At 45.6% G+C, this 24035-nt stretch overlaps 1 protein-coding gene across 1 annotated transcript in view; it reads left to right on the forward strand.

Moving 5' to 3' along the window:
• Positions 1–2408: 2408 nt before the first annotated feature.
• SWAP70 (switching B cell complex subunit SWAP70) overlaps positions 2409–24035 on the forward strand; it is a 37374-nt gene continuing 15747 nt past the window's right edge. Inside the window, exons 1-4 of the mRNA XM_032188641.1 lie at positions 2409–2551; positions 8919–9059; positions 14626–14799; positions 23589–23816. Coding sequence (XP_032044532.1) covers positions 2453–2551; positions 8919–9059; positions 14626–14799; positions 23589–23816 — 642 coding nt within the window. The 5' untranslated portion in view covers positions 2409–2452. The remainder of the gene's footprint in view (positions 2552–8918; positions 9060–14625; positions 14800–23588; positions 23817–24035) is intronic.

Genomic DNA, 24035 nt, shown 5'->3' on the forward strand with positions numbered 1-24035 from the left:
CTTAGCTAGCGAGGAGTAAATCTGAAGGGAGGAGGAACAGAGAAGTGACCTACCTCTTAAGGCTGGCCCTTAGCTAGGTCTAACTAAAGCTCCTTCCTGAAAGTATGAGTCACTCTGACACTGTGAGCCAGTTTTCCCTCCCTGGTCTCCCCAACACCCTTCGGTCATGCTTTTAACCACGGTGAGCAAACAAGATTAGAAGCAGCATAGATTTTAAAATAAAGTTGCTGAGATCTCAGACTTTTTCCAAGAAAAGCAGAAGTGTGTTAAGTTTCAGAACTTACTTTTTTGCCATATGTAATGCAAATGAATTAGAGTTTATGTAGTGCTAGTAAGAGCTTCATAATTGTGATCACTGTTAGCATTCTACAGATTATATGTCAATCTTATCTTTAAAGGTTTTAAATGCAAAATGTTTTGACATGCACAGACCCAACTAGTCAGTTTTAATGGGATTGTTGCTTTAAAATAGCCCAGGGTTACACTTTGGATGTGGATGCAGCTAGCCGTTGTAATTTAAGTGTTTCTTTAGGCTTAAAAAAAACCACAAAGATTTTGTTCAACAGGTTTGTTTGACTATGAACTTCAGTTTAAATGTTTTTGATCAATTGGTTCAATCCTATAAAAAAAAAAAAGCTATATGTGTGTGTCTATATAAAAAAGATATTAGTTTTACACACAACTTGTATCTTTTTGATAACCTACCAGAAACTGAAGCAGGTGAGGCTTATGGAGACTACTAATTTTAATAAAATATTTAAGCATGGGTTTACTACTCTATTAATCTGAATGGGACTATTTGTATCTTCAGTTGAAAACAAATCCTATTCTGGCATTGGATTTAACCATGTCACTTAAATTAAGAATAACAGAAGCCAGGAAAAAGTCTGGAAGAAAAGCATGTGGTTTTTTTTCTTGACAATTACTTTTTGTGAGGCATTTTATTTTTTGATCATTTTATAAAAATAACGTGCTAAAAAATCACTGAACTTTGTGCAAATAGTCCTTGCATGAGGAAGTTCATGTGTAACTTGGACAAAAGTCCAAATCTAAAGCATGAGGTCAACACTCAAGCTAATAATTATCAGTATGAGGAAAAACAATTTAGATAGTTGTGACATTTCACAGAACCTACCTGTGTTTTAACGCACTTCAATAGGGATGATCTGTATTTATTGACAACCTTGTGGTTGTTCAGTTATCAAATAAAATAGCTTGACCTGTATATACAAAAGCTGTCTCCTTCTTCCTCAAGTGGGGTTGTGGTCACTTCAATTGGAGAAATGTTCATGTATTTCAAGATGACAGATGTTTCTGGTAATACTAACAGCTATAATCCTAGCACATCAGATTCGCTAAGAAATTTAGTCCAATCAGTCTTTGGTATTAATTGTGCAGTTCACATCATCCATCTCAAGGAAAGAACATAAATAATTGTGGATTTCGAAGTCCCAAATTAACTATGCAGGGGAAAAGTTGAGAAAAATGGGGGGGGGGGGGGAAGGTGCTAGGATGCTTCCTGTGAATAAGGCATGCTGGTTTGACTGTTCGTCGTGTTACTAAAAGCCTCTGTTATCTCTACATTGCTAAAATATTTTTGCTTGCTGTTAAGCTAGAGAAGATACTAGAGAATAAAATGTAGCTGAAATCTAGGGATGATTCTATAAAACAAACAAACAAAAACAAACAAAAAAACACCCTAGTTTTTATGAATTAACTGTAGGTGAAAATTAAAAGTGCTTCCTCTAGTGGTCTTCATTATCTGGTCATCTCTCATGATCCCAACCAGGTGAGCAGCGTAGATCATGGATTAGTGATCCATGAAACTTGGGCCTGTGCTGCAACTGCACTCGTGCCTGGCCTCAGGCCCTGCTGGGGCTGGGGGTGTCCCCGGGGGTGTCCCCGGGGGTGTCCCCGGAGCTCAGCTGTGGGCTTGCAGCAGGTGCCTGCAGGCAGCTCCCCCGTGCTGTCCCTGTGCCGTACCGGTGTGTGCCTCGAGGTGCCTCAGGAGGTTCTCATGGGGACATCGTTTCTATTTGCCTGTGACCATGTTTGGGGTTGTTTTTTCTTTTTTTTTCCTGAGGAGATCCTGCAATACCTAAAGTGGCAAAACCGGGGTAGCCTTTCCCCAGCCCGTATCTGCCCGTGCCGCCCCTCGGGCGGGGAGCTGCCTGGCGCCGCGCAGCTGGAGGGGCCCCGCGGTGTCCCCACGGCGGGGCTTGCTCCAAGCAGGGACATTTTGGTGGCGCCGTGCGGGCCCCGGCCCCTTCGCCCCGGGACCCCGCCGCTCGGCTCCCTCAGCGCCGGCCCCGCCCCGGCGCCGTCCCCCGGCGGCCGCCGCCGCGCCGGGGCGGGAGGTGCCTGAGGCGGCCGGGGCGGGCCCGGCGGTGGCCGGGGCCGAGGCTGAGGCGAAGGCAGAGCGGGAGCGGCGGCGGCAGGCGGCGGGCCGGCCATGGTGGGCCTCAAGGAGGAGCTGCTCAAGTCCATCTGGCACGCCTTCACCGCGCTCGACCTCGACCGCAGCGGGAAGGTCTCCAAGTCGCAGCTGAAGGCAAGGCGGGGGGCGAGGGGGGCGAGGGGGGCGCGGGGGGCCGGGGTCGGACCCAGGGGGCCGCGGCAGCCCCACGGCGAGGCTGGGAGCGGCCCCGTGCTGCGCCTCTGGCCCGCCTGCAGCCGCCTGTCCTCGGTGCCCCTGCGGCCGAAATCCGCCGCGGGGTGGCCGCAGGGTCCCGTCTGCGGGGGTTGGCTGCGTGCGGGGGAGATTCTCGGCTTGCCAAGGGGAGAGCGGGGTCCCACAGCGCGCTCTTATTCGAGTATACACAGGAGAATTAGTCAAGGGGCTCCAACTGCGCCGTTCTTCCCGGCTCACGCTCTGAAGTGATGTTTGTGCTCTTAAAAGAGCTCTCAGGCAGCTCGCTGAACCCAATCCCATCTTGGCCCTGCTTTATGGGACCGTCTTGGCCTGGGCATAATAGCCAGCATCCGACTAAATAAATATTTTGGATAAGAGCGCAACACCTGTTGACACCCGAGACTGAGGGCCCTTGTTCGGAGCGCTGGGGTTGCGCTGGCTGTGGCAGCAGCTCGAGCCCCAGCCCTGTGGGAGCAGCGCTGCGGGCAGCATCCAGGCGCAGCCAGCAGCTCCCGGGCTGTGCTCAGCGCCATGCAGCCAGCGCCCGCAGCCCGCAGCTCCTTCCTCTTCTCCTTTTCTTCGCTTCGAGACCAGCCTCGCTCGGCCAGGCGTGCCTGCGTGCGTGCAGGAGCCGGGCGAGAGGCCAGCCCGCCAGCACCACAAGGCGAATGCTGGCTGTGCGGGCTGGCCACACGCAGCAGGTTGCAGAGAGGTTTTTTTTTTCTCATCACGTTTTTTTAAAGGAGTCCTGTTCTCCTGTCGTGCTACCGTGCCTGGTGCACGCGGTGGTGATTCGTGTGCGTGGTGCCATCTCCCAGGAGGTGTGTCTGCAGCACGTGTCGCGGTGTCACTCGGTGGACAAGCAGTCGTGGCCTCATAGCCCTCGGTGCTGGGGGGAGCGAATAGCTAAGGTAGAAGCCAGCACACAGGTGGGCTTGTATGGCTTCCTCCAACAGAGGCGGCATCATTTCTTCTTTAATATATTTCTCTGAGCTGGCTGGGTTTTAAACTACCAGCTATCTTTCCAAACAACCACGGTTATCTGTCTCACTAGAGTCCTACGCCTACAAATGCTTGTGTTTTAAAAAGCTTGAAAAATAAAAAGGAGAGAGGAAATTAAATTTGTCCCCTCATTACCTATCAGACGTACTCCTAAAGTGCTCTGCAGTTCCACAGTATTTGTCTCTGTGAGAGAAGAGGCTTGGAAAAAAAGTGTCTTTGTGGATCTGTGCAGTTTATGATATAAAGGTTGCTGATGGAAGTGTCAGCTGGGGGATCTGCAAATGCAGAAGCAGGTCTGAAATGAGGCTGCTGCCTTCCGCCGCCAAGAATTAGTTTTCCAGGAAACCTGGGAAGAGGTGGAGAGTATTCTTGTGAAGCCTTTTGTGGCAAATGATGAATGTGGGTGTTGAGCTGACAGTCCCATTGCAGACAAAAAGTACGTGTTATGGCCACAGCTGTTGGGATAGGCAGGGCAGAAGCTCCTGCGTGATTGATTTAGGGCTGTATTGTACTGTAAAGGTATTTCACAGTAACGTATTCCTCATCCACGTTGCAATGACTAAAAAGTAGCACCCCTATAAGCTGGAGAGAAGAGCCTTGAAGGTAAATGGGTTAGTAGAGATCAGCAGCATTAGAAAAAGAAGTTTAATAATTTAGTGAAACTCCTCTTATCAAAAAGCTTGGTAAAAAGCAAATTGTTTTCTGAGAACAGCGTACGGTTTTGTAATTTGCTGAAGTCTTCAGCCCTTAGAAAGGAAGCTTGTTGACAGCTTTGTCTTTGAGTTGTGCAATTCAGTATAAGGAATTGCCATCATCGTGCAGAAGGTCCTCAGTATAACACATTGCTTGCTAAAGGCAGCAGCTTCTAGTTTCTCCACCCAAAAGTGATCTTTATACCATCCATAAAAAAGAAATATTTTTTGTGAAATACAGTTACACAAGTGAATGTGTTACGAAGGTTTGCATCATACATCGGTTTTAATCTATTTAGAGGAAGAGGATGGAGATGAGTGAATTGGTTCTCTTTTGTAGCCTGGAGATACAGGAAACACTCGGAGATAAAACCAGGACTAGCTTGGAGTAGTAAGGACTTCAAGATGCCTCTTATGCATTTATATCTTCTGTATGTGGTCTGAGCTGCTAAGGAAAGACAGTAAAATCAGCCCTCTGCGTAATTTTGAATTTGATCTTCTTCCAGAGTGCACTGATTTTTTTTTAAATTAACTTTTGGTCTGATCAGTAATCTCCAGAGGTTTTGTTATTTTGCTGGCTTCAGATCTTACCCTTCTTTTCTGCAGAAACATTTATGTATTCTTTTCTTAAGTTTTGTGTTTAAATATGGACACAATTGTTACTTTGTCAGCACATTTCAGCACTTTCAAACACTGATATAGCAAGGTAAAGTATAATTTTTGTGGTTGTAATTATAGCTGCTGTTGTGGTTTGAGCATGAGCTATGTGGAAACGCTTGCTTTCCTATATTTAAATCCAATTTCACCTTCCTTGCAATCTGCTGTTTTAAAATTGACTGATTTTAAAAGTTCCTCCTCTAATGTGTCAGCATTCAGTCTGCTTTTCATCTGTATCCCAAAGTGGTGGGGTTTAAATGGGTTTAAACACGTAACAACCAAGAATGCTCCTCCCTGGCAGTATGTCTGTAGGATTGGCACTAATGTGTAGCAGGTTTTTTACATTGCCTTTGGCAGCTCTCCCTGACATCGCTTGGAGAATTGTCTCTGCTTTGGCAGTGTTGTTACCTGGCTGTTTTGTTTGCTGGGCTGCCTTTGGGGTGGATTTGCAACGTCTTGGGCTCCTGGCGTGTTCCCTGCAGGATGCGGATGGCGAGCACCTCGTGCAAACGTGCTCGCGTTGGCACCTGTAGGATGTGGGTGACCAAAGTCACCAGGCAGGCTTAGAAAACCTAAAACGGGCTTTAATTGTATCTGAGCCATGACAGGATTTTCCTACCTCTTATCTTTGCTTCGCCTTCTTACTAAATGGGAAGTCACCGGCCAGTGGGAAGAGGAACAATGGTGCAATCAGGGGCCGGGGGTGGTCGAAGGGAGAGGAAGACCTCGAACAATGCAGCACGGCGCTGGAAAGGCTGAGAGGCTGTGACGAGCGGGCAGGACCGCAGCCGGACAATTGGCTTTGTCCTGCATGGAGGGACGGTAGGAAATTAGTCACCGTGACTCACCGAGGGCCCTGCCGCTGCGGAGCCTGGGGCTCAGGGACAGGGCCTGAGCACGCTCGTCCCGGGTGGGGAAGAGGAGGCTGAGCTGCTGAACAGGGGGAGCCCAAATCTACGCTGGTGAAAAAAGGAAAAGGGAAAGTGCTTGCGAGGAGCCGTCCCTTGGCTGCCTGGCCGCTGACATGGATGTCAGGGAGAGATGAGCCAAGAATGCCTCGGAGTGAATGCGCACGGAGCCGCTGAATGGAGCTGGCAGGACCCGCGGTGCCAAGGTCTGCAAATCCGAAAAAGAGATGGGGGAGGGAGGAGACCCCCTGAAAGATGGAAAAGAAGGGGAAGAAAAAGTACTGAAGAAAGTGATAATAGCCACTGCAGGACTAATCTGTCCTCTCAATGGCCCTACTATGAGCTGGGCCAAATTTTTCTCCCTGAGCAAGAAGTAGCTGAGCAGGTCTTCATTTCCTTCAGAGAGACAGCTTGCCTTTAGGGATGAGGTTAAAGGGATCTACTCATTTGGTAACAGTTCTCCACCTGCTTAATGTTCTGTGAAGATCAGTGTTTTGGGGAGCAGCTGTGCTGGAGCAGAGCTGTGCTGGAGCTCAGTCCTCCAGGCAGAGCAGAACAGGGCAGGCAGTACCTGAAGGAAATCGCAGAGAGAAGGAGACTCCACAGCCTAAATCCCGAGCCTGCAGCGGTCCTGCTGCTGAGACTGTTGCTGTTAGCTTGCTCGTTGCACCCAGTGATTTGTGTTTGTGGCAGCACACCATTATTTCCCGGGTACCGCCGGGCACTTCTCTTGGAAAGCTCGTGACTGAAAAAGGGAAAACCGCGCCGACAGCGAGCGCGCCGTGCTTGGGACCCTCTGCAGACCTCATGCAGCATCTCGTGGGTGGCAGCCTGGGGCCCACCGCCGGGTCCGTTTGCTGCAGCACAGAGAGGAGTCGCGGCCCTGGGACAGGAGCTGGCTCTGGCACAAGGGTAGGTTGCTGAGCGTGGCAGCCAGGGCATAACAAGTGCTGAAAGACAAAGCTGCCTGGCAACCCCGCCGCGCTGCGGAGCAGCCCTTACTGGGGCAAAACTTCCTCGTGGCTGACGGAGCTTCGGCAAGGCAAGGCAATTTTCTGTACCCTAATTAATCTAGTAGTCGGCTATTAATGGCGTGGGATTTTGGGGGGGGATTTCGTTTAGGTTTTGTTTGCTTAAAATAAGGTTAATCATTAGAGTATACGATGGTCCAGATAATGAGATTTGGGAGAACAAAAAAAAAGGAGACCTCGGTCGCAGGATTTTTCAGGCTTGCCCCATGAGTGAAGAATTCATCTGGCGCTCGGCCGTCTTGGAGAATGGCAGGCTTTGGCAGGCACTGACGAATTTCCTGAACCATGAAAAGAGAGCGCTGGGCACGGGGGAGAGGCCGCAGATAAGGCAGGTCTTAGAGAACGACTGGAAGTGGAAGTCTTCCCTGGTACTTGGTCGTTTGATGTGGAAACCACCTAACTTTCTGACAGCCCCAGCACAGCAAGAAGGGGATAAAAGAAATACGTAGAGAGGACATGATGAGAAAGTGTTTTGTTGAGAATTTAGGTGACCTTGGTAATATGCTCAAATCAGCCGTGTTTGGTGAACTGTGGTAGCTCCAGTAGCTGCAGCCTAGTTGCAAAAGTGAGGTCACGTTTCTCTCAGAAAGTTGGTTATCCCTTGGTCTTCCCTAAATAGCAACAGAAGCCTTAAATACATATACAAGGGGAAACACTTGTGACAGCGTGTTTTTCCCCCAGAAGTAAACCACATGAACTCAACTACCTGGTATAATTTGTTTGTTAAAAATAAGGTTAGATTGGAGGGAAATCGGGTGCCCATGGAAGGCAGCCTGAAATGTGGTAACTTCCCAGTACTGTTTTCCTACTCTGGGAAGTGCAGCTTTTGTTGTGATCTGGCTGATGCTGTTTTCCTCTTCTTTAACTTCTGGTTGGATCTAGTGGCTTCGTGTTAGCATGCAAGCATGAAAATACGCATTTCTTGTGGAGCTATGTGCTTTCCGAGCAGGAAGTGTCACTTTGGAAGTGTGTAGACAGGAATTCTCTGAATGCAATTCCTGTTTGGGGCTATCTCTGTAGTATTTCATGCGAGTTAGTGCTTAGGTTCTGCATGTCTCATTAGCACATCTAAAGGTAAATGTATATGATTTTATTTGGGGAAAAAACCAACAACCATGTTTTAAACACAGGGCATGCATTTGATTTCCTAGGACACCTCCCACCAGCCCAGGCTGCCCAAAGCCCCATCCAGCCTGGCCTCGAGCACCTCCAGGCATGGGGCAGCCACAGCTTCTCTGGGCAGCCTGTGCCACGGCCTCACCACCCTCTGAGTGAAGCATTTCTTCCTTATATCTGATCTAAATCTCTCTTGTTTTGCTTTGTTTTGTTAAATCTTACTTTCTTAGGAAAGTGTTGGTGGCAGAGGAGCAGCTGTGACTCTGGTTCTGCCTTCCTGTTGGCCCTGAGCTGTCAGGTTGGGTGTGCAAAAGTCGGCCCGCGCTGAAGAAGTTCAGATGTGTTGGCTACCAGTTAGTTTTCAACAATTCTGTACTTCCTTAAAACTAGCCAAGCATGTAGCTTCTTGAGGGCAGTTTCTGAAGAACAGTCATGAGAGGTGGTGGGTGTTAAGGTCTTGACATAATTCATGCAAATACCCTTTTAAAATAAAACTTGGAGAAGCACATCTCAGCCCTTCCTCTTTCCGTAGCATTGCTTTTCCTTTACGGTCTAAAACACGATGAGAATATTGAAAAGTAATCCAAAAGCAAGCAGGTGAGGGAAATCCGTAGTTAATCCTGGACCTATTTGTAATCACACTGCTTTTGTGAAACTGAAACTGTGGGAAGCAGTCACATTCTTGGAGATGACTTTATATACAGATAGATACCTTTATGTATCTTTATATACAAATATAAAGATATAAAAATTTGACAGAAACCTTCAGGGCAGAACTCATGCTGATATGAAGGTGTCGCTTTCTGCTCACAGCTTTGTTCTGGGGGAGACAGCCTGGTGAGGTCGACAGTGGTGTCACTGATTTCTGTTCTGTCCCTAGGTCCTTTCTCACAACTTGTGCACGGTGTTAAATGTTCCCCACGACCCGGTGGCCTTGGAAGAGCACTTTAGGGATGATGATGAAGGACCGGTTTCCAATCAGGGTTACATGCCATATTTAAACAAATTCATCTTGGAAAAGGTAAGTTTGGGGTTCTTGTGTTCCATTTTTCCCTTTACCAGGTTTTGTGTCATGGCATCTTTGCTTAGGGTGTTGTCTCTACAGTCGGCCTTTGCTTGCAGGAGGCCTCCTGCTCCGAAGACCTTTGGTTGTGAGCGTCTCTGCTGGGTGGTGGCAGGTCTGGTGATCTGGAGAGCCTGTGCCTTAAAATGACAGGGTGCACTGCTCTTTGCTTCTTTCCTCTCTCCCTGGTTTCTGTTTCCTGTAACATCTGGTGGTTATCTGAGCTGTGCTCATGCAGAACCGTGTTCGTAAAGCACCACACCTTAAAACGATTCAGAAGTGTCTTGGACCTATAGGTTGTCCCACCTGAGACTATGGCTATAACAGAAAGTTTCCGTGGGCTCCTGTGCCAACAGGATGGGAAAAATATCTTCAATGTCTATTCATGAGGGATTTTAATAAACAGATCCTCCCAGGTACTGACAGTGGGTAACATCAGGGAGTGCTGCTAAGTTTCATCTCACGAGGTTGTTCCCTTGGTGCCTGAGCACTCCCTGGTCTCCTGTGGTTCATGATGTGTGTTGTTCTGGGGGAAGCTCTGCCAGGCCAGCAGGGTTTCCCTCCCAGCGCTCTTCATCTTATTCTGAGTGGAGGCAATCCCTGGGCCAGAGCTGACCTCGGGGAGCTGCATGTTTCAGATTTAGGTTAAAATTCCTGAAAGTAAAAAGCTGTCTTGCTTTCTGGCTGACAAATTCAGCTGAGCAACTGGTCTGGACAGCACAAAGCAGCCTGTGTTACAGTGTGTACATGCTAGCTTCAGTACCACTGGTTTCTCTTACTCTTGGTGGCTGGCCCCTGAAACCCTCAAGCTTTGCTTTTGTGGCTTCAGGGATACACGGATGGTTGCTTTCTTTTATGTTAAGTCCTGCTGCTGAAAAGTCCAGTGTGGCAATTGGGGATTACGGGAGCTCCAAAGCAAAGTTTGCTAATTTTTGCTCTGCTTTAATCTACCTTTAATACAGGTGAAAAATACAATATGTACCTGAGATGCAGTCTGTCACCCTGGAAACAGGAAAAGCTTCATATATCTTAAGCTCCTCTACCTCTCTAGTCTGTGCTTCTCTCCAGCTCAGTAGCTGTGCCCTGATTTGTGCGTGGCCGTTGTTGGCCATTAATAACATAATTAACACTTACAGGGTACCCACTGGCTGCCTTGGCTATTTCCTATTGGAAAATCTTGCTTCGATCTCATTTCCACTTAGTATTGGTGGTTTGAGCTCCTGTAAGACTTGATAGAGTCCAAGCAGCTTGTATACAAATTTGGGGGGGAGGAAGGCCATATTTTATTCTAAGTGAAGGATTCCAGAGGCTGAACCACATTTTTTTTTTTTGTTAGTACCATTTGTAGGCAGCAGCAAGCCATTAAGGCAAATTAAAAAAAGAGACAGCGGGCTTTTTCAAGTATAAGCATGCTTTATTGTTAAAAGGCATTTATAGGAAGAAAGTTATGGAAATGAGGAACAATTGGATTTATTAAATAATTTAATTTAATGTAAAAATGAAAGACCTGGTTACATAAACCAGTCAGTGTGAACTTACAGCATTTGGCTGCTCTGGCCGTCGTCCTACCCCATGGCAGAAGCACAGGGCATGCTGCCTTGCTTTCTTATGAAAGACTGCGACTGTGTAGGTTTTTTTTATTATTATTATTCATACCCTAGGGTTTTTTTTTTTTATTCATACCCTACTCTGGTGTCTCATGATTGCATGATATACCAATAGCATTGCTTTATCTTAACTGTTAACTGGAAATGGTAGGGAACAGTATTAAATTGCCAGTAACTTCACGTTATTTAATCCTGACTCAATGTCTCAAAACAGTTTATATATGTAGTATTAAAAATCAGAGAAATTCTTCAGACAGAAAGCTACTTTTGTGGACTGGTTGTGGCGTCACATCTGTCAGAGATGACTTCACGTCAGGGCAAAAGACAACATGCAGTGGGATGAGTCACTGAGTCACGGCACGTCTCCTTTGTTCAAAACAAGCAAACAAAAAAGGCAAACAAGAACCCTCTTCTTTCTTTATTCTTCCAAGGCGTAGTCTGTTCTTCTAGATGAGGTGACTGTAGGACAAATGGTGTTAATTCATACTGCTGAGTAAAGCTGCTAAAGAAGGACCAGTACTTCATCACCCCAGACAGAGAGGAAGTTCTCTCAACCTCCAGTTACGTGTTTTCTGGTTTCTTGAGCAACTGGCTTACAAGAGAGCTTGATCTCAAGGCATTTTGCCTTAAAACGCCAGCAAAATATTTGAAGAATGAATCCTTATATTTCTTTTAAAAGATATATGTAACTGTGACTCTAGGAATTTTGATATATTTTTATTGGGTAGACTTTGTAATCTTTTAAAATAACCCTTGTGATACTCTTAAATGCAATTGTCACTTTTTATATCCTTTAGTGCCGGGTTACCTTAATTTACTGTGCAATAGAGCCTCTGTATATAAAACCAAACAATCATCAAGAAAGGCAAAATTGCCAGTCTGATGAGACAAAGAGTTTGCAACAATTTTCTTTATCCAAATAGGAAAGTTGAATAAATAATTTGAATAACTCGTGTCGTCTGAATGATGTGCTCCAGTGCCATGCTTCTTGTTACTCAGCAGACAGATAACGTCTTCACTGCTTGTTTCACCTGGGTTCATAGCTGCAGTAGATGTGTTCCAGCGTTTACAATGCGTGTTTTTTAATACCAATTGAAAATGTTGTTTCCTTCCAGTAATGCTGGCGGTGGTGCTTTACAGTCTGCCTTATTTAGCAGGGGAGAGCCATGGGGGGGCAGACAATGAAGGGCATCATTTGAAAACCCTTATATTGTTATAAGGGTATTCTGTTGTTATAAGGGTAGGTTACTGATGATGGTCATTTAAACTTTGCCTATAGGTATAAATTTAAGATCTAGAAAATTGTATGGGGTTTGCTGCATTTTTTCTTTTGACTATTTTGTTGAATTTCTCAGAAGGGGAAAGTAGGTGTCTTGCCAGTATGGGTTATCTCTAAGACCCTAAGCAGTTGGCAGCATTGGTTCATGTTGCATGTTCCATCATTCAGACAGATTCATAAATAAAAGCAATAGCTGCTGAGCAGCTGTAGTGTGCTGTAGAAGTTTCCAAATAATAAGGTGACTTCAAATAATTTGGACAAACTCTGTGAAGTACAGTTAAAATCAGGTACTAGTGCCCCGGAAAAATCTCTTTACAAGGATTCATTCATGCATTAAGCAATGGAGCTGTGTGATGTTTGTGCAGGTTGCAAGCAGGGTGAGTATCCTGGCCGAATGGAATAGAAATTCTGGTTTCTCAGCTGAGTTTCATAAATCTCCCATTTTAGTTTCACATCAAGATTCATCGTGGAGTCTCACAATAACTAAAGTCAGTTGGGAAATTCTTCTTAAATTGAAATTCCAGTGTAGTCTTTGACCCAATCTGTTTTTTAGAAATATGTTTTGCCTGTGTCAATAAAAAGCACCATGTGTATGCATTTTTGACTTGGGTTTTTTTGGTCATCAGTTCCTCCTGTTTGAAAATCTTCTATTTTTACAGTTTCTTAGTTAAGCTAGAGGTACTTTTGCAAATGAGTTGAAGTATAACTTCAGAAACTGTTCAAATATTTTACATTTTTGAAGCAGTTTAGAAATTATTTCTTATACATCTGGAGAGGTTGTTCACCAGAGTAATTATTCCTGTGGAGTAATTATAATTACAGTCAGCTGGAGTGCAGCATTGCCAGCCAAGGAGCCAAAGCAGCCCAGCCAGTGGTTGTGTGGCGTGGACCTTGCTGTGAAGTTGATTTGGTTTTCGTTGTGGACTTTTCTCCTCCCTTCCCCTTCCACCCTGCACAAATGAACTTCAGGAATTTATGTACCAGAAATAGACAGCATTGCTATATGAAATTGTTCAGGGAAAATTTTTCCCTTCGTTAAAGAAAAGCATTTAGTTCCACCCACAGCTCCAGTAACCCCAGAACAACGCTTTGGCAATTATATCCTTTATGTATGTAACAGCCAGCCAGTGATCACTTTGGAAAAACAAACAAACAAACAAAAAAAACACAACGGAGGTGAGCTGGAGAGTTACTCTGGAGAGCTGGGGTTTGTGTGCTCATCTGGCTGTGCCGCGGATGCCATGTGGGCACTCTCTATGAAGTCCCTTTCGGAAGCCAGGCTGGATTCTGACACAAAGGCAGGCATCTGGCATGGGGCTGTGGCGTGGTGCCGCCCAGCCAGAGCTGTCCTGAAACCAGCTCAGCCACTGCCTGATCCTGGTGGCAGTAAGTGCTGTGGGTGACTTGGGTCGTGATGCCCCTTTCTGGCACGATGCACAGAAGCCGCTGGCTTTTTCCCCAGCTGGGCCCAGCGTGAGGCGTCTCCTGCCGTCTGTCTCCCTGCAGCTGCTGCCGGCTGCGTGTGCCGAGGTGTCTGCGAGGTGCCCTGCCTGCGGTGCCCGGAGGCACCTTTCAGCCCTGGAAACTGTGCTGTAAAGTGCTGGTGGGCAAAGGCTTGGCTTCCTGTTTACCTTGGCCTTCTTTTTTTCCTCCACCCCCATCAGTCGATCCGCTTCCTTCGTCTAACTTTGACTTCAGCCACTGTGGCTCACCCTCCGTTATACCTGACCAGGTACAAGACTGGATAGGAAATTGTGTCCCCGCAGCATCCAAGCTTGGCGTATCATAAGAAAATGGCCAAGAATATGACCAGTGTTGTTCCCAGATGAGTTGCAAGACCCTGTTTCTTACACATGCTTTCCAAAATCTCAAGAGACTTCCATGACAGTGCAGAACGTGTCTTCGTTAGGTTCATGTCGGCAAAGAAATAGCATGGCAAGGCTACAGGGAGATAAATATATTTAATCTCTAACATAAACGAGGGTTTCAAAACAAAATAGAGGAAATGAAAGCTTTCGGATATGTAAATAATTCACAGATACGTATATACAGACGCTAGGTATGGTAAAGGATAACACAGTTGAGGAACTTTTTTTATCAGTAAAGTGAAGATTTGGGAGTCGGAGAAAGAGAAAACATTAATGGTCTTTTCCAATTACTGTTCCTATATGACTTGTAGCGTGTCCACATGTAGCTTTGGTTATAATGGCTTCCAGATTTACTGTGTTGTGTCGCAGTGCTCAACAGAAGGGCAGCAGAGGCTAAAAATGTTTATGAGGATGGTTTGGGAGCTAAGGCTAATGAGCTAGCGGAAACGCAAAGTGCACTGTAGCCTCCTTCACATGAAGTCAGGGTGTTATTAACTCGACCAGAAATTGGAGGTTGGATGCAGATTTGACTGGCATCGACCAGAAATTGGAGGTTGGATGCAGATTTGACTGGCAGGAATTCTGTAGTTTGCCCGGTGCAGGAAATCAGATCGGGCTGTGGCAGTGCTCGTTTTGGGCCTTGACGTTTCTTGCAAACCAGAATTTCCTTGGTGCTTTTAGTACGACTTCGTCTGTTAAACTTTGTCTGTCTGTTATCCTGTGCCATTCATGCATATTAATTTTTTTGGGGTTCAATTTCTTCATTTTAGGTTCAAGGAAACTTCGACAAGGTTGAATTCAACAGAATGTGCTGGACTCTCTGTGCTAAAAAGAACCTCTCCAAGGGTCCTTTGCAGATCAGTGATGAAGATGCATTTAAAGTGTGGGTTATTTTTAACTTCTTATCAGAGGACAAATATCCATTAATCATTGTACCCGAGGAGGTAAGAAACAACAACTTGTGCCATTTAACATCACTTTGCCTAGTGCCCCAGCTGGGCTATGTTAATGGGTGTTACTCCCTAGAGATTTCAGAGATTTTTTTTCTTTTGATGTAAAGCTTTAACTCTCCTCCTTTAATAACGTAAGGCCTCAGGTGCTTTGCTTTGTCTTCTGGGATGCATGTGGGGATCCTGCAGGATGCTTTAGATACTGATGGTTATTTTTGTCTGTCATTTAGACAGCCCAGAGCAAGTGGGATGTGCTGGCTGGCCCCCAGTACACAGCTTATTTTGCAGTCTGTGACGACTGTCCAGTACAAGCACTTGGAGCTATTCAGGTTCTCATCTCACTCACGAGTAGTACATGTTGGGATAATTAATCACTGCCCTTGCCTATATGTGATTAAAATTTTGCACAGTGAGTGCATCAGTGTGATTCTAAAAAAAATCTCCTCTCTGCTCTGTGTTACCACGACTTGCAAGATGAATCTTTAGTCTCATGTCACCCTCCTGATAAAAAGGAGAAGTACAGAGGTTTCAGATGATGTCTGTTTCTGAACAAAAGCAGCCACCGTCTGAACACTCTTGCTTGAAATGGTTGGAGGAATAGACTGTAGTGAGCAAAATGCCAAGGAGATCTTTTCATGCCTTAAGCGCATGAGCAAGTAGGGGCAATACTCAAATAGGTATTTTAAACCTAAAGCAAGATTTTGGAATCTTCACAATTTAAAGCTTTTCCCTCTGGGGAGGGGTGAGGCAAGAAGGAGAAAGATCAGAACTCCAGGCATAAACAGTCTTCTGCAAAACATTTTGCAGGAATCCCAGGGGTTAGCAGGACAGCACTGGAGTTACCAATTAAGACATTTTTAGAAAGTTTTGAGAAGTTAGAGTCAGCCAACATGGCATAACTAGGTGACTCTGAGCTGATGTGCCAAACCATGAAGTAGAGAGAGCGCCTTTTGCCTATCGAAGTGAACCACTTGGTTTTGCCTTACTGCTTGCTTTTTCACAGGAGACTTTCACTCTGCACATCTGTGGTTTTGCCAGACTGGTGATGATAGGGTCCCACCAGGCCTTTTTACATTCCCGGGAGAAATAGGACAGTCTTCTTGCTTTCTTGTTGTTGTTCTCAGTTCTAGGAGGTGGAGATCGTGTTCATAAAAGCCAGCACAGCTCTTCCCTTTCGTAGTGGTGGCAGATGTGGCCTTGGTAGGAGGTGAGAGCCATTAATGGCTGTTGAACCTGGGACTCAAATCTGCCCGTCTCTGGTTTGTCATCGTGCTCTGGGCTGGGCAGCCTGGCTTGCCTGAGGGTAGCTGTTTCACATCTCCTTCTTTGTTGGCATGGTTGGATGCTTCCGAGCTGCCAGCTCCCAGGTGCTTGCTCATGACCCCTCCACCAAGGCAGCCCCCGGGCTGTGCTGCTGTAGCCAGCTGATGCCAATGGCACCTTGCTGCTTGTTGGCACTCAGCGCTGAGCCCAAAGGAGGTTCTCCAGCTCTTGTAGCTACTGTTGTCTGCTTTTCTTCTTGTCCCTAATGCCCAGGGTTAACCTGTATTGCTCTTTAACTCGGATTATTTGTAAAACTCCAGGGTGGATCTGTGTCTGCATATCCTTGATTACGGCAAGATTTAAACTATGCAGTGGTCTTAAAGGACACTTCGAGAGCCTGGCAAAGAAAGGCTGCTCTGTTTTTATCATATACAATGCCTGTATTCACTCTTTAACCTTTTGCCTTAGACCACACAGGTAATGTGTCAGCCAGTGGAGGAATGTTGTCTTTTCAGTGCACTCCTTTCTGCTTTGTCGGCCCTCCTGGAGTTGTCTGTGCTTCTGGAAGATTCCACATTTACTCACTCTTTTACTCAAAATTCCAAAAGTAAAGATGCAAAGTTTTACTTTAGGAGTGTTTATCAATATGCTGATAGGTGCTTTATAAATATAAATACATATACACTGCTTTCTGAATATATATATATATATATATATTGTTTTCTCTGTGTGACCTTCCATATCTGCTTTTTAAGTTCTTGCATCTTTGGTTTGTTTATGTCTGTTTTGTTTTAAATGTTACACCTAAACTCCAGATTTCCAAGGCCTTTTTTGTACAAACTTGCAATTTTTGTATTGATACTGAGAATTTTCATCTGAATAGATCTCAATAGTATTCAGAGTGGCAGTGATACCTAATCAAGGTATTTTTCTTTCCATTTACTTTTTATGCCTCTCAAGTTAAAAAAAAAAAAAAAAACAACTTGGTTATACATGTAGTCTTTACCACTTTATAGCATTGCCTGTCATTTAATTAAAAAATGACTTCCACATCAAGTATGAATGAGCTCTGAGAAGGGATTTTTGCCAAGAGTAGATAGAACAGATGGGAGGGCGATGGAACCGTTGCTGTTCTGCAGTATTTATGTTTGGGTAAGACAAATGTAAACCTCTCATGAATCACTATAACTTCTCAGCCAGGGAGCAAGCCCTCCCCCAGCCCTGTTTGTTTTTCTTATCGTTGGCTGTGAATATTGCAACACGCAGCTTACTGCAGTTTCTGGTTGGCTTTAGGGAAACAGTAATTGGGAAACTTCCATCATACTTCCAGGCTGGAGAGGTGACTGCTTTTTGCAGTCACCTCGTGCGGATGGCAGGATTATGACAGAGGGAACTTCTTACACCCGCAGTGAAGGTGTTGATACACCTTCATGTGGCTGTAAGGATGCCTTCTCGTCCTCCTCCTCAGAGGACCCTTGAGATCTGTCTGCACATCTGATATTTTATTTTCTTATTTTAATGAAATGAACTCCTTCTGCACTCGCCTGAGCAGTCTTATCTGGAAAACTCCCTGCCTTGAGTGTGATCTCACCTTCTTTGTGCTACTTCGACTGAAGGTTGACACTGCTGCCTTTCCTTCATACCAGCATTGTGTACATTTGCACTCGTGCTGCTGCATTAGGCCTTTCATATCAGCAAGCTAACAGTGGAGGGGCTGCCCCCACCTGCAAAGCATTAAGGCTTGATTCCCTGCCCAGGTGTTGATAAGGCAGCAAATTGGAAGCTGCTGTCACAGCTGCTCAAACAGAGTGGGACGCAGTCTGCTTTGGAAAGTTTTCAGAGCTGCAAGCAGAGGAGGGCTTTAGAAACTGAGAGCAAGGAAAGCAGTTACGAAGGGGAAATTTAGAAGCAGCAGCAAGGTGGTACAAGGGCCAGAAGCTGCCCCAGTTGCTCGCTTAGCAGAGGCTGGACAGAAATCCAGAGGCAGTGCCTGGCCTGGGCTCCTCACCTGCTGTGGAAGGCGGGATGGCAGCCTGGCCTTCGAGGGGAGTAAGGTTAGTGAAACCCAGCATGGGGAAGGGCCTGGGTCAGGGTGCGTGGTTTCGGGGTGTGACCTTGTGCTTACGAACAGATGCTGGGTCACAGGCACAAGAGCTTGTGCCCTCCGTGTGGGCTGTGGAAGGCACCAGGCTCAGCTGGTCACAGCTTTGGATTGCACTGTGGCTTTTGCTGGTTGGCAGCTGGGAGCAGGCAGGAGAGCTGGAAAGAACAGAGATCCACAAGTGTCCCTAGGAAATGCAAAATGGCATCAGAGCTGAAAGCTCCCTCTCCTTTCAAGTGAGAAGCTGGGGTATGTGCAAAGTGAAACGCTTCTGTAAACTGAGCAAAGGCGGTATTTCAGCTGGACTGGAGAAGAACAATGCTGGATTTTATTTGTTTGAGTTAAAATTAGTCCTGATGGACAGATTTCAGAATTAATATCATTCTTGGCTAACAGAACTGTGTCCTGTTGCAGTGGGCAGCACTTTACCAAGCAGCTCGTGTGCCCAGAAGGCAAGAGCCCAGGTGGGAACTGCCTCCATCCCCACAGCTGGTCCCTTCCACTAGATAATCTGAAATGCAGGCATCCAAATATGTGCTTGCTTCAGCTCTCACAGGGCTTACCTCTTCCACAAGAAGGTAAAAATTAACAGAAGGTAAAAATGTGGAGAGAACTGCTGGCATAGAGGAAAAATATTTCCAGTCTGCCATGAGCTTTCTTTATGTCTCCCCTTTTAGTTGTTGCAGTCTCGTTTGTGTGCTTTCGTGTTGTTTAACCAGATGTTTTCTGTTTTATAAAAAGGTTTCCAAACACTTCCCCTTCTTTATTTCTGGGCATGTGGCTGCAGTCTGGGGAATGCTGTATCGCCTGGAGCTGTGGTATGTTGTTAGCTGTGTTACAGGGCCATCCGTAACGGTGAAACTTGCCCTTGTTCGCTGCAAGCAGTGCACCCGCTGTGTTGCAATACAGCATTTGCATAACTTGTTTTAAGTAAGCCCAATACATTTGCTATCTTTGCTTTTTAGGCCTGACTTCTTGAGGAAGCAGGATTTGTACAGTCATCTTCTGTTCATCCTCCAGCTGTATTAACATGGCATTTCTAATCCTTCCACTTAGTACAGAGAGGATCCAAATCTTGTTTTTTTTTTTTTTTTTCTTAGACTGGGAGGTGGAAGTCTAAAGCTGTCCAGTGGTGATTCCTCTGGAGGAAATTTTTGCAGAAATGTTTTTTGTGGACACTTTTGCTTTCTTGTTTGCATTCTATCCTCGGAAACTGATAGAATGAACAAAATATTGGGAATTGAACCATAGCCGTTCAGAAATAAAAACAAAACTGATGCAACTAGAATAAAGTTTTGTGTGTGGTGGTTCTGATTGGGCCTCCCACTGCACCAGCTTACCCAAAGCCCCATCCAGCCTGGCCTTGAACGCCTCCAGGGATGGGGCATCCACAGCTTCTCTGGGCAAAGGGAAACCTTTGACTTGTATCAGTTCTTCCAGTTTTTCCTTGACTGCTGTGGAAGCTGAGAGAATTCTCAGGTTATGCAGCAAGTTGTCCTTAGGACTTTCTTGGGCACTGTTTTTTGAGTTGAACTTATATACTATTTAATGTTAATTTCAGTTGAATAAAAAAAAAAGTTTTACACTGGATGATGAACACGGTTCTCACAAACTATTGTTCTGGAGTCGTCGTTACCTGGGAGGTTCAGTGAATTCTATTGCAGGGATTTTTTTGTGGTTGTTGGAAAGGCAGAATCGAGCATTTGGCTTCGGAGTATTGGAGTACATGATGGGGTGGGGAAAGGAGTCGATGAGGGCTGTGAAATGGGATATAATTGCTTTCACATCTCTTGCCCAGTAACATGTGCTTCCACATAATTTTGTACTATGTGGATTTTTAAATTTTTTTTTTTTTACATCTGCACTATTAATGTCACAAACCCTATTTGAATAGCATGAACCAGAATAGTCTTGTCCGACATGCTCTGCTGGGCATGAAGGCCTCCTTGATGTTATTTTTCCTTTCTCATTCTCTAAGAGATGCACTTATATATCAGAAAAATGTGAAACATCTGTGGAACTTCATTCCCTGTGGCGAGTAGTGCCAGGAATATCTGGAAGGGAAGAACAAACAGGCACTGAAACATAGGAAAAGAAAAACTGTCCTCCAAAAGAAGCTATCGAGCAGGTTGCACAGCTTGCCTTCCAGAGCCTCTGTTCGTTATGTTCTTTTTTGTTTCCTCCTGACAAAGTTCTGTCTGAAAAATGTTGATTGGGGATGCAATCAGTTTTCCATGCTGCAGAGCCAGTTGGTTCATAACAGCGGGTGCGGTGTCAGTCCTTCTGAAATGAACCCCAGCCGTGTTCTGTCTGTACCAGTGGGTAAGGCCCTGTCAGAACAGCAGCAAACGTTGCTTCACATTTGCTTTTTAACGCTCTACTTCTTAACCACAAGAGCAGATTATGCGCCAGGCAGCGTGCTTCATTTGTCAGTTATTTGCTGAGTGGACGTGCCCCTGTGGAGGAGGGGAAATGTCACTTGCTCTCTGAGCTTCCTCATTTGAGCACGCAATGAATGGTCTCTTGTCTGCTTCCATGTTTGCCAGATCCAATTTACTTGCTTGTACTTACCTCGCACCCATCCGTATTTCCAGCCCACCCCAACGCTCGTTGCTGTTGAGCAGGTACACCAGAAATAATCTGTATGGAGACCTTGGTTCGCCCTGTGCATAGCTGAAGGAAGATAAAGCTTGAGATGTTTTATTTCAAAAGCTAAACTGTAACATGCACGAGTCCCTTTCATACAAGCTGAGTTAGGACAACTCATGATTTTAAAATACACACTTGACGGGGATTTTGGTATTTTTGGTGATGTTAGCCACCTGTAGCTGGGAGGTTAGCAGACTGAAATGCTAAAATCTGTTCCAATAATTGAAATAAAAATGTGCACAAATTACATAAAATAATATTTTGAGTGCATTATATTTAGTGCTTGCTTTTAGTGCATTATGTGATACCATGTAATAGCCAACAGGTTGGCACAGTTCTGCATTATTTCTTTTCCAGACCATTAGTTTGGTATGTGCATTGTTCATATGGTTTGGGCAAAGAAGTGGGAAAAAAATCTGTTCAGGTATGATGTTTTTGTTGTTGTTCCTTTCTCTGATAGTGAGTCCCAGTACTTGGAGAAAGCAATTTGAGAATCGCATGCCTCGAGGCAGGGTAATAGCTTGTGAAATCAGAACAATAAATTTTAAAGTTTTTTTTTAATTGCTATCTACCGTTTTGGCAAGTACAACACCTTCTTAATTACGCCTTAGTTATTTTAGCTTCCCTTTCAACTGAAGCACAGAATCGCAGCTCGGAGTTCACGCTGCTCGCAGGGCCAGAACCTATTTCTAATGTGAGAAAAAAATGATTCCTGTATCGATTATCATTTCAGCTCATCAGCGTTTAGGTTTGTTTTGAAACAAGTTCGTGGTGCTGCTGTTCTTGCATGCTGTGAAGCTTTTGCTGTTGCTATTTTTTGCTTTTGCAGTTTGTGAAGGCGTGCCTCCGAGGGAAAGGCGCGTCCTGCCGACGGGAACTTTCCCCCCTGGCTGTGCTGTGGCTTTTGGTAGCCCCTGTGTCGCCGCGGCAGTGTTAATCCCCACGTGCTGTTAGAACAGGGGCTGTAAGGCTAAGAACAGCTACTGAGCTGAAATAGCAGTGAAACCTCACCCGTCTGTAGAAGGTGAATTTCAGGTTTGGTAATTTACTGCTTTGTGAGATGAGTGTGCCCTGGTTATGTGCTTCTTGATCACGGGTGTGCGGGAAGAGAAGGGATTTGCCTGTACTAGCTGTGAGAGGGAGAAGCAGCAGCCACAGTCAGCGTGTACACTGCACCAAAAGCTCGAGGCTTGGCAAACCCTTGTCGTGAAATGTGTCAGGGGAAAAACATTTCTGCGTTTCTTTGTACTCCCAAACCTCTTATGCAGAAGAGACTGCTGAGTGCTCAAAAGCCTGCTGGGCCAGCTGAAAGGTGGCTCTGAGCTGTAGCTGAAAGGTCATTTGTTCCGTGGTGAAACATCCCCAGCTCTCCTGGCTGGGGTTTTCCTTAGCCCGAGGAGGAATTACGATCTGTGCTCGAGCCGTGATGAGGAACAGAGGTGAAGCAACATCAGGGGTGAGAAAAACAGTCCTGGAAAGCATTCAGCTTTCCCCATTTTCCAGTGAGGCACATTCACACCATCCACCTGAGCCATTTTTGCTGATGGCTTTCAGACTCCTGAGTCACTCAGTGTTTCCAAAACCATACCTAGCATAGGTGAGCTGAAAGTGGAGCGGGCCGTCCATCAGGCCTAACCTTCAGAAACACAGCACACGAAGCAAGCCGCTCCTTTCTGTGCGCACAGAGAGCACCTGGAGGGCTCGTGCTGCTTTCCCTCCCCACCTCTGCCTTGCAGCGTGCGGCTTCTGTTGGGAGGGACGCGAGGAGCTGGTGAGGAAACAGCCAGCTGTCACCCAGACCCGCAGGAGGTGACGTTAGCTTGGTCTGTCTTCAGCACTGGGTTGAGCTTTGCAATGGGTATCGTATGGCCTCACTTATAGAAACCCCGAAGTGTGGTTTTTACTTTGATGTACAGAGGCCTTTGTAGAAAGGCTCTCACTAATTATTTTGTTTAAAGAGCAATTTTCCCCATGCGTCAAGCTGTAGATGGACTCAGTTTAAAAATATTGTGGCGCTTGAAAAGCAAAGAGTGATGAGTTTAAAAACAAATTAAAAAAAAAAAAAAAGGAAATCCAACTGTCTTCCCATCTTCTACATTCTTGCATTTGTTTGAGTAGTGTTATTAGAGGTATTGCCCTGTGGTAATGCGTACAGAATGATGAAAGATTAAAGGCGGAAAGAGAGTTCATTTTGGAAACAGTAAAAGCAGAGGTGAAAAATACATTCTTTTGCTTCTCTTGGCACCTATGCCAATGTTATGTCCAGTGGCGGAGTGGCTGGAGAAGAGGAGCCAGGTGAAGACTAAGAGATGCGGTCACAGACTGGTGGTTTTTCATTTTGCGTCTTGTCCAGACTGTCACCTTACTGTTATTGTTTGCAATTTGTTTGCTTTTTATTTCCCACAAACGCTTCTTGAAACTTCCTGCTTTCTCACACTTGTGTTGTCATGGCTCGGAAGGTGCTGCAGGGAAGGTCCCGTGTGTTCTGTGGGCACCTGAACGCTGCCGGAGGCTCACGGGTTCGGTTCTTTGTGTGCCATGAAGAGAGTAGCTGCAGCTGGGTCTGGCAGTCAAAAGTTCAGCTGTGACAGAAGGCTACAGGAACATAAAATCTTTGCTAATTAAGCTGTGCACATTCAGAGGCCTGAAAGTGAACATAGGAACCTGGCTGTAAGGGAGAGTTTCTAGAAGAAGCTTAGTTTGTAGCTCTGAAACACTTGATTTTCACGTCTGCTGAAAATGCTTAATTTCTGTGTGTATTTCTGTACAGATCGAATACTTACTTAAAAAAATCACTGAAGCAATGGGAGCAGGCTGGCAGCAAGAGCAGTTTGACCACTATAAGATTGCTCTCAACACCAGCCGAGAGGGTCTTTCTGCGTGGGAGCTGATTGATCTCATCGGAAGCGGGCAGTTCAGCAAAGGGATGGACCGACAGACAGTGTCGATGGCGATTAACGAGGTCTTCAATGAGCTCATATTAGATGTACTCAAACAGGTAAGAACCACTGAGAACCAATGTTTTAAGATAGAACAAGTTCCTGCATCGTTACAAAATGTTAAACTTGTACTGACATTTCTTTGCCTGATGGATAAAGAGCAGGGAGAAACCAGATAAATTCTTTGTAAGGATTCTTTAATATGGCTTTACTTCTATTGGGGAAACTGCAGCTTTTCAGAGTGCTGTCATTGTTGCAGTATGGTAAATGAGTTGCTT

This window comes from Aythya fuligula, chromosome 5, assembly GCF_009819795.1.
Source record: "Aythya fuligula isolate bAytFul2 chromosome 5, bAytFul2.pri, whole genome shotgun sequence".
Taxonomy (NCBI): Eukaryota; Metazoa; Chordata; class Aves; order Anseriformes; family Anatidae; genus Aythya; species Aythya fuligula.